This window comes from Brachionichthys hirsutus, chromosome 9 (genome assembly GCF_040956055.1).
Source record: "Brachionichthys hirsutus isolate HB-005 chromosome 9, CSIRO-AGI_Bhir_v1, whole genome shotgun sequence".
Classification (NCBI taxonomy): Eukaryota; Metazoa; Chordata; class Actinopteri; order Lophiiformes; family Brachionichthyidae; genus Brachionichthys; species Brachionichthys hirsutus.
This window is the reverse complement of record NC_090905.1, coordinates 2,673,321-2,683,325: the sequence shown is the minus strand read 5'-3', so window position 1 is coordinate 2,683,325 and position 10,005 is coordinate 2,673,321. Positions and strand designations below refer to the sequence as shown.

At 45.3% G+C, this 10,005-nt stretch overlaps 1 protein-coding gene across 1 annotated transcript; it reads right to left on the bottom strand.

The window, feature by feature from the left end:
* Positions 1-271: 271 nt before the first annotated feature.
* Positions 272-9,791, bottom strand: alg6 (ALG6 alpha-1,3-glucosyltransferase). The gene is made up of 14 exons (XM_068743832.1): positions 9,710-9,791; positions 9,442-9,526; positions 9,055-9,144; positions 8,573-8,661; positions 8,384-8,466; positions 8,000-8,064; positions 7,720-7,905; positions 6,759-6,894; positions 5,270-5,355; positions 3,919-4,003; positions 3,719-3,789; positions 3,487-3,555; positions 1,599-1,791; positions 272-466 (listed from the first exon to the last, which is right to left on the bottom strand). Exons 1-14 carry the CDS (start codon positions 9,789-9,791, stop codon positions 272-274), a joined length of 1,515 nt encoding a protein of 504 aa, XP_068599933.1.
* Positions 9,792-10,005: the final 214 nt, after the last annotated feature.

Sequence of the window (10,005 nt, the reverse complement as noted above, 5' to 3'; positions counted from 1 at the left end):
GTAAATTTCAGTTTCAGGAAGCTGCTGAAGATCTAATCATTTTGTAAATCTGCCAATAAAACCGATGCTCACATAAGGTCATTGGAAAACTGTATTTATTTTCACAAAAACTACGTTTGTACAACATAACTTCAATGATGGATCAAAATATACAGTATAGATCTTTAGAATGTATTTTTTTAAAGCTCACATACTAATAAAGACGGTGGTCACCGCCGGACCTGAGCCGGGCGCCATGCGTTTTAATGCGTAACCCTACATTTGGTCCCACTCAGTTGTTCTTCTTGGTCTTTCTTCTGGGTGGAGAGCTGAACTGGACGATGTTGAAATATAAAAATATCCCCAAGAAGTGGAGGAAGGCAGCAGCGGACACCAACACGGGAAACAGGTCTGGTAGATGCGGTGGGGGCAGCAGGGCGGCGCTCACGATGCTTAGACCAGCCATGGCCGCTACACTGACGTAGAACTAGAACAGAGACAGTGTTGGGCATGGATTTATTTAGTGTTAGATATACAAACTGTTACCCTTAAATTTAAAGTGCAACTAATGAATGGTTCACTGGGTGACTTTCATCAAATTGGTTATTTCAGAGGTGCAATAAAGACAAGAAACGCCCCCCCCACCGCCCATGAAACCTGACCACGCCCATCGGGGCTCGCTATTTATTCTGCTTGTGTAAATAAATATCTAGGCAAAACCTGTGTTAATGACACGCGCTATAAAAAGACACCGCCTCTTAATCTCTGACACCCTACCGGTGCCCCTGTTGCTCGGGGTGGGGGTGGGGGGGCAGCGCTGCCACTTCAGACGCTGTGGAAACTTAAATAAGCGACAAATCATTCTTTGGTTGGCGACGGCTTCCATCCCTAGACAGCTAACACAGATTTCAGCGGCACATGATCTTATTTACACAGATGGATAGATCGTCTCACACGGCCGCAAGTTTGGGTCCGGTGCCATTTTTAAAGTGCGGACCGCCCGGTGGTCCTGCCATCGGCGCCCTTCATATTACAAATGCATCAGCAGTACATCCACCATGTTTACGAGGGCAAACCGTGAACTTCGTTCAAAGAGGAAGTCACTGCTTGAAAGGTCAGAAACGGGACCACTCTGTGTCTTCACAAACAAAAACTCATGACTTTAGAGTCGTTTTGCTATTCTAAATGATTCCACGCATAGCTAAGTTGCATTAAGTGTGTATGTGCGGTCTGCGTCAATGGAATCCGAGACAATGAAGCGCAACGTCGCCTCCCACAGCCGCCTTAATAATCCACATGACCTTTAATCTATGGCAGCCAATCAGAGATGCAGCTGTAAGGACACAAAGCTCCCACTTCCTGTGGGAGAACTTTGCCGTCTGACCAGCGGAACGTGACCGAGATAAACGTGCAATCGCATCAATAGAGTCGCTATACGATTTAATGTTGTTATGAATGCATCTTTCACGTCCTGCAGAGATGAAGACATTGAAACCATTGTGCAAAACAAAAGTATCTTAAATCTAAAATCCTGATTTTCCTTACAGCCAAACGTGACCGTGGCCGTAACACAGATCACAAATCAGCGGTTGGCTTCTCAGCTCTCAGACCGCACTGACCTTCCATCTCACGATCCAGGCCAGGTCCAGTTTGGGTAGGCAGGAATGCAGTTTGCGGTAGGCTTCCAATCTCAGGTCTTCCTCTGAGCAGTGCTCCAGTGCAGACAGCAAATAGACGGCGAGGAAGAGGAAGGCAACCGAGCTCACAGCGTAGGGCAGCAGCAGACCGTCCTTGATCAGCAGGGGCACCATGCTGCACAGAGAAACGAGAACAGCCGTGTAATTACAGATTACAGTCCAAGCACTTTGTCTCATCTCTTTGTATAAAACAGGATAATTCATTCAAAGTGATCAAAGAAATGACGTTTTCCACTTTTTACATGGATTATTCGGCATTGATACAGCTTTTACAGACAGCATGATGGTGGGATTTCTTTTTTTTTTTTTTACTTCAGTATCATGTTTGCTGTGGAAAACAACAAAAAGACTCAGCTAAACTACGCTGCTTTTACCCACAAGTCGCCAGCCCTCTGTGTGTGTGTGGGGGGGGGGGGCTGACATTAATACAGAGCTTATCTTAGTTTAGCAAAGGGGCATGGACAAGAACAACAGTTGACTCACAGTAAATCGCGTGTCACCCAGGCTTGTAAAAACCTATCCGCTCATGACAAACCCTTCATTCTGTCTCCGACAAAAAAAAAGCCCCATTCAGCAGATAAATGTTTAACCATTTGGAAATACATACTTTGTCAATTTAAACAGACTGGCTGCAGCCTGTCCTCCCATAATTGCAGCGGTTAAGCACGCATTCAGCAAATGACGCAAACAAAAGAGGCCGTTTCTTTTTTTTTTAACGGCGGCGCCCCACAAAAGGTTGCACATAATGTGAAGTTGGACTGTACCAGGAAGCAGCTACAGAATGACCTGCTGTCCCCACACAAGGCACACTTAGACGGCAGGCATGCTGACTATGCCATGTAATCCCCAGATACCCTCATACTAAATCACATCCACAACAATTAGTGCTGCCGGAAGAATTTAACAACAGCTGGTGAAAGTTAGACCCAACACGTTTCCATTCATGGTCCTCGGCTGGACCCGGGCCTTCAGAGCTTTCTCTGGATTGTGGCTGCCTCACATCTGACTTAACAATTACACGAAAAGACGGAGAAAAAGAAAGAGAAACCATGATTCGAACCACGGAGACGAAAATTACAGAATTACACAAAAACTACATCTTGGATTTTCATAAATCGGTGGGATGGTTGGTCATAAAGAGGTGGATCCAAGAATCTTTTTTTTTTATATATAACTTCCTTTAACATTGCTAGATGCAAAAAAAAAAAGCCAATGAGCTGACTCAGCTAATTAGCACGACCCTGCTGGAAAAGAACACGTAGATGAATCTTTTTAGCATTAGCTATAATAGAACAGAACGAGCACAGCTGCTGTTGAAAGGCTCGAGAATCTGCTAAAATACAGCGCCTGAGATTTCTGCACTAACTGGTCATCATCACGTGAATCACAAGACTAAACAAACAGAGTGTGTGCTTGAACAAATACCACTCAAACAATCACATGTTCTCATAGTTTATTGAGCATAACATGCAAAACGTTGACAAGACACCAAACAGAAAATAAGTGAAGCCTTGGACTTAGCAACAGGGTGACCCTCTCTTGGCAGCAATAGCCCCCACTTCACGCTTCCTGCAGTTGCAGATCAGACCTGCACAACGTTCTGTTCGGTGTCTTGTCCATGTTTTGCATGTTATGCTCAATAAAGTTTATTTTCAATAGCCACTGCACGCTTTGAAAGGCAACTGAACGCACACTGCTGGAAAGTGAGCAGAGATTCTGTGTCTCCTGTCGGCGTGCAGCCTTTCCCTGTACTTCCCATGTAAGTAATTAAAGAATAGTAGTGATAGTGTTTCCTCCTACAAACGCTTACCTGAAGCAGGAGATGAGAAGGAACCAAATGCACATGAAGGGGAGATCATTCAGCAGGAGGCAGGCAGGCCTAAAGCAGATCACAGGTCAATACTCGCCACTAAATAAGCCATTAAATAGTATTTTACAGGAAGAAATGAACTAGACTGCTCCTATGAAAGGAGAAAAAGTGACATACGGACCCCCACTGGGGCAAAAGCTCAGGGCATTACTGTTATTACCTCCGTACTTACAGAGCAGCCAAGAGGATGGACTTCTCGTGGACGTGGTAGGAGAAGAGGAAAAATCCAAGAGAGGAATTGATCTAGATTGGGCATGAAAGATATCCGGTTTTATTTGTTATAAAATGAAAATACCCAACTGAGCCAAAGCAGCAGTAGAAGCGTAAAACATTAAGACAGGATGGTGAAATAGTGGTTTTGATGCTGCTTACCAAGGCCAGTTTAAACTGCCAGAAGGTCGGCTTCATCAGGAGTCTGACAGAGGAAGGCGTGACCGCGAGGAGAGTGCAAACAATGCTGGAAAACAACAACGGGCCGGCCGGATTAACTCACGAAACAAAGGGAAAATATATTCAGGATGAAAACTCCCACTGGATGATTACAGAAAAAGAAAGAAAGAAGTGAACCTAAAAGGGATGCAGGGTATCAATCGATCGATTTGGAGTGAACATGAATAATCATTTGATTTTATCGTGATTTCAGGCGATTTTGCTGTGCAGACATGGCTCCGTGTCAAAGCAGTAACACGAAGCAGTAAGTAAGAAAATAAAAAGGCAGCGTTTGTTTCCCACCAGAGGCACGAGATGATCTTGTTTTTACGGTAAATGCGAACAATCATCACGTCGGTCGGGAGGGGGGGGGGGGGCACCAGAAGAGAGTGACGACGTGAACGTGTGAACGTGCCGAGAGGTCGTCTGGTGAATTAGTTGGAGGCGTGAGGGCAACAAAGTGTTTGCACTACGACACAGACAGCAGTACAGCAGCGACAGAGGAAGACAGATAGCGCTAGCACAGGTTCAGTAACTGGGTATTTACGAACGCAACGTGTTCCGCCTGTGTTGTGTTTAGGGTTAGGGTCTTTGCAGTCCGGAACAACACGGATCACTTTTCACAGCCGATTCGTTTAACGTACGCAGTTACACCCGCATCGGAGCGTTTAGCAATCTGCTGCCGGTGCCAAAAAGACAGAGTGTTTTTCATTTGTTTGAAATACACTACAGTCAAAGAAGTCCAGCTTGATCCCAGGACTTAGCAGTGCGGCAGAAACTTGTCCACGCCGTGAACATACGACTGCTAAATTTAGAGCCCTGGGTTATTTAAGCAGGCCCCGCCATGACACAACTGCTGCACGGATCGTTTTCTTCTTCCTCCCTTCTGTGATGGGGCAGAATGTTAAATAGACTTCCCGGAATGCAAACTCAAATAGGAGATAAAGACATTTAAGTGTTTATTGAACACACGGCCCACGCTTTCAAAACGACAGTCAGGTGCGCGACACAATTCTCATAGCTTGCAACCGCATCTCTAAAGATAGCCGCGATATTCCGCTCCAAAGATCCTCACAAGATGTTCCCCCGAGGTCATCGTCGTGTTTTTTAAACCCGGAACCGTCTCCGTGCCTTTGAGCAAGTTCCGCACTACCAAGAAATCGGAGGAATTAAAATCGAGAGCCACGAGGTAAGCAGACGAAGAAAGACAGCCAGAAGAGAAGATACGGGAGGAGACGAAGGGACGACTGAAGGGAAAGACGGTGACAAGCCGTCAGGCAGACGGAGGGATTACCTGAGGTAGAGCTGCGAGTCACTGGACAGGATGGATTTGATCTTAATCAGGGTGTTCAAGCTGCACCATGCATTGGCCACCTTGTCCTAGCCACACAGACATGAACAAATTTATAAAACTCAACACATGCCTTGTGGCATGGCTATAAGTCTTTATTTCCCAAGGAGTTCCCGGCATCATAAATGTGCTCGCCTATCAGACCAAGCATGTTCCAGACTGACCAGAGCAGTACTGAAAATACGGGATCTGAATAGGTTAAACGACCGAATGCAGTATTTTAAGCACAAAAAGACAGTTTTCTGCTCTAAACTTTTTTTTTTTTGTCATATATATATTTCTAAATAGCCTGATCTTTAGGTTTGTGAATGATATGGAAGATGCGTTACACGCGAGTGTGTGATTTGTCAGCGATGAGGAGAGCGCTGCTGTGAGGTCCGGACGAGGAGGTGTGCCGCCGCCGTGATACGACGCAACACAGAGACCGCATGCCTAGATCAGCGCCGTGATTCCACTGTGGATGGTTTCAGTACGCGGGCCCTCTCTAGAAAAACTATTTCTGGCTGCTCCTCCTCCTCCTCGGAACCACAGCTGCTCGTGACACAGCTGTGTGGACTTTAATGGCGACCCAGTCGGCTGTACTGGGCCGTCCAGTACCGTTTCCGTCTCAGCCCTGTCTCTTTCCTCTCTGCTCCAAATAACCTCTACGGGAATGTTTCTGGATGCCGCCTGAAGACAACATGAACATGAACAAGTGTGGGGGGGGGGGGGGGGGGCAGGGGGGTTGGTAAAATGTAGCCTTCACCTGTAAGCCTGAATGGAATTCGACAGGGGAGAAGCATTTGCTGCCATTTTTTGTTAGCAGGCAGCAACGCGAGACCCCAGAATGCAGCTTGGTGGGTAAACTTACAACCCCCCCCCCCCACCCCCACCCCTTCTCATCCCCGTCGCCTTGTCCAAAGCTTCTGCTTACGTACACAATTTCACAATTAGTTCATGACGAGCCGCCCTGGCAGCCTCTGGTGCTGGGGGTGGGGGGTGTGGGGGGGGGTAATAGCATCTCTCACAGCCTGTGTATTATGTTTGCATCATATCGTCGAACAAATACTGCCACAGACCACACCGCCATGTGCTCCCGCGGCAGAATTTTCAATTACTTGTCACGTCCATAAGACCTGGCGGTGGGGGCCACCTTGGTGTTCCGGATGGGAGAGAGGGGATACAGGGTTTCAGGAACGGGAGCTGCAGACCTTTGCCTGAACTGTCAGTCACAGACTCAGGCCCTCCCATGACAGCTTTCAACACCGCCAGCTGGAATCTTTCAAGTATTTTTTCACCACCGGTGTTTTTATAAATTGTTCTTTTTTTTTTTTTTACTCAGGTTGACCACAGGATAACCGGATAAAATGTGGGTGTAAGAAAACCTAGGCATTCCAAAAATGCAAACAAAAGCCTGCAGTGCAGTCGGTTGCTTCAAGAGACTCTACTGTACCTCAAAGAGACCACGAGCCACGGGAAAGATCCTCCTGACCACCTGCTGGAGCTGGCTGGGGTCAAACAGGAAGGGCAGCCAGCAGAGGGCAAAAGTCAGCAACACAGTTGTAGCGATTCGCACCAGCAGGAAAAACCTACAGGGGAGGAGGGCAGGGGGGGTCACAGAGAGACCAGCTTCATCGACTTAGACACGGGGTGCAGATGCAACACAAATAATAATGAAAAGAATTCCTAAAAACCATACCAATCTTTAGAAATGCCAGTGTTAGCATTAGCAGACGTGTGGATACAGCTACTGGTATTTATCAAACCATTTGCGCACGCTGTCTGCATGTAGTCATTTTGGGATTTGACCCTTGTGCGGGGGAATGCAGTGAAAGCCACGCATCAGCTGAAAGTCTTCGGTGTAGGTCAGCCTGTCTCGTCAGCTGTAACCGTAAAGCTGCTGGTTAAGTTGCACACACAGCATAGCTGAGGAGTTTGGGCATGGCGAGAGTGTCATCTGGACATATCTGCCCCACGGCGCTCTCTAATCCAGCTCTCCATTTGCCACTCAATGCCCTTGGTACATTGTTACTAGACAAACAGACACTGGACACACCAGTGAAAGCAGCCAATCTGATTACCTCAGTCATTCTGAGCCTCTCCTGAGGACACTGCTCTCTTATTGGCTGATATTACATATGTGCTTTGAGCACTCAGCTTAAAATGCTGCTGAATAGTCATGACTTCATAGACACAGAAATAAATCCTCTTGATTTCTGTTCATCAGATTTACTTCAGCGGCTGCTTTATGGACACACGAGTCATGATCTTTATTTACTCTGAGATAGTATGATTTTATTAATTCCTTGATCAATTCTGTGGATCACTGATCATCCTTCTGATACAGATATCTGTTAATAATATCTACATTGTGTACGTGATATCTGTGGGGCTAGAGATTTAAACAGGCTCACCCTCGCCCCATCAGGCCCAGTTTGACACACTTCCCCAGCAGGTAGCAGAAGAAGGGCAGGGCGTGGTACAGCTCCATCTGTTTGTAGCTGAGAGCCAGACAAAAGGCCACGGCGCCCGGTGCGTCCCAACCCAGACCGAGAGCCAGAACCCCCCACAGGGCAAAACCCAGGCTCACTCCATTGTACCTGACAGGGTTAAGGCCAATACTGCAGTTATATATATACACACATGGCATTACAATGACTAAACTTTTGATGTGCACCTGTACAGAAAGGATACTGGAAATGTCCGTAATCAATGAGGATTATCCCCGGATATAAAAGGAAGCAGAACAGAGTGGAAACCTGAATAAAAGAAAAGTACGCATTAGCGTTACTTAAACAAAGTCGGTTAGCTTTCTAGCATAGTCCTGCATTTACAAACCTTGTACTACCTGATCATAAAGACACAGTTAAATATTGCAAAAATATTCCCGTTAATTGATTGTGCTTTTGCTGGAAAATGTAACCATATTATTTTGCAGTAATGACTTCTTAATTCCCCTGTTTGGATGAGCAGTGTTGCAATTAGTTCAAATAAGGATGAACTCACAGTCTAAACTTTAGACTGTGAGTTTAGTTTCATAAAGTTTTAGACGTCAGGTATACGAGGCAATTTTGCTACCTTTTTTTTCGAGGATCCATCAATCAGGTATAAAGAGTAAAGAACAACAGCTGGGATGTATATCAATAAATCTGCCACCAGGACTGAAAAAGAATAAATATATCACAGCATATTAAATATTCCAAGAAAGCTTGAAGCAGATATGGATCATGGAGGTTTTCACACTTTATTTTTTTATGTTTACTGCACCTGTAGTTCTCATGAATAACTTGTGCGCTGGACTTTCATAACCTCTAGATTTGTGAAGTTCCACCCATTCCGGGTTTATTATTTTAGCTCTGCAGGAAATTAGAGATCCAGAATCAGAGAGAAGATCATTTCATTTCAACTTTCATTTCATTTCAACTTTCAACGGAAACAAGCCCGCAAGGGCTTTTTTGAAATGCTCCTCTTAGACAGGATGTTTGACGTTATTTGTACTGTAATACATGCTACTGTGTGACTGTACTTGTACTCTAACATTCTATCTAATAAATATATTCATCATCATCATCATCATCAACAAAAAAAAAGAAGAAGAAAAAAAACAATAAATTTTCTACAACCAGACAGAATTATAACCCAAGATCTTCTGGCTGCAAGGTGACAAATCATCAATTCAAATTACGCTATATATAAAACTATAAAGGCGCGGCGCATTTTCTATTTATATTTGATGTTAAATACTTTACATGTAAGCACAGATCAGGCTGTGGTAGGCAGTCAGAGGCGGGTAGTCGAGACCCCAGTAATTCAAGTCGTTCTCAGTGGAGTTAAAGTACCTGCAAGAAGACGGGTATTCCACGTTTAATCCGAAGCAAACAAATTATCATAGAAGGAATGCAGAAATTAGTTAATGGAGATATCCCGCAGGGAGCTTTGCACATCAACAGTGCTGAAATACGCAGGAGAAATTGAGTATTTTCCACTTTGTAGCTTTTTTGGGGTGCTATTATGGATCTTTATCCTACAGCTGCGATAGCGTGGTTATGTGATTCATCCTGGCATGTATATATTAATGCAGCCATACATATACATTAAAACATGGCCTGAGGAGACACAGGAAGGTGCAGACTGACCATTCCTGTACAGGAAGGTTGTAGGTCACTTCCTGCCAGTGCCTCTGGGCTTCATAGTCTCCAAATATGGGAGCTTTCCCCGCCCCTGGAGCAGAAGAGCAAGGAAAGACAAGAAATCAAACGCTGACGTTCGACTTCACAGACCGGTGCTAACCGCTAATAGCAATACCCGGGCGTATGTGTAACAAATGCAAAACAAATAGCTTATAGAAAAGCAAATAAGCTGCACACATGGTGAATGAGCCGAATGGCTTCGCGAAGTTCCTACCGGAATATGCGTTTAACGAAACGCTCCATCGCACAACAATAGCGAGCAGCACACAAAGTGAAACGAGACTCCACGTTTGCATAACTACAGGCAAAATTATTGGGAGAAATATCACGAAGAAACAGCAGCTTAAAGGCTTTCCACGAGACGCTGCTGGAATCTGTTTACACTTCCTGTATACGTCATCCAACAGCGCCTCGTTGCGTCTTCTCATTGGACACTTTCACACCGACGCGACTCAGCGACGGAAGAGGCGTTCTGGAACACACTGAGAAAAATGTAATTTACATAAACAA

Coding starts and splice junctions, on each gene's coding strand:
- alg6 (XM_068743832.1), bottom strand. CDS start 9,791: ATGCAAACGTGGAGTCTCGTTTCACTTTGTGTGCTGCTCGCTATTGTT. Junction 4,004..5,269: donor GACTCGCAGCTCTACCTCAG/GTAATCCCTCCG, acceptor GTTGTTTTCCAG/CATTGTTTGCACTCTCCTCG. Junction 1,792..3,486: donor CTTCTCATCTCCTGCTTCAG/GTAAGCGTTTGT, acceptor TTCTCTGTGCAG/CATGGTGCCCCTGCTGATCA.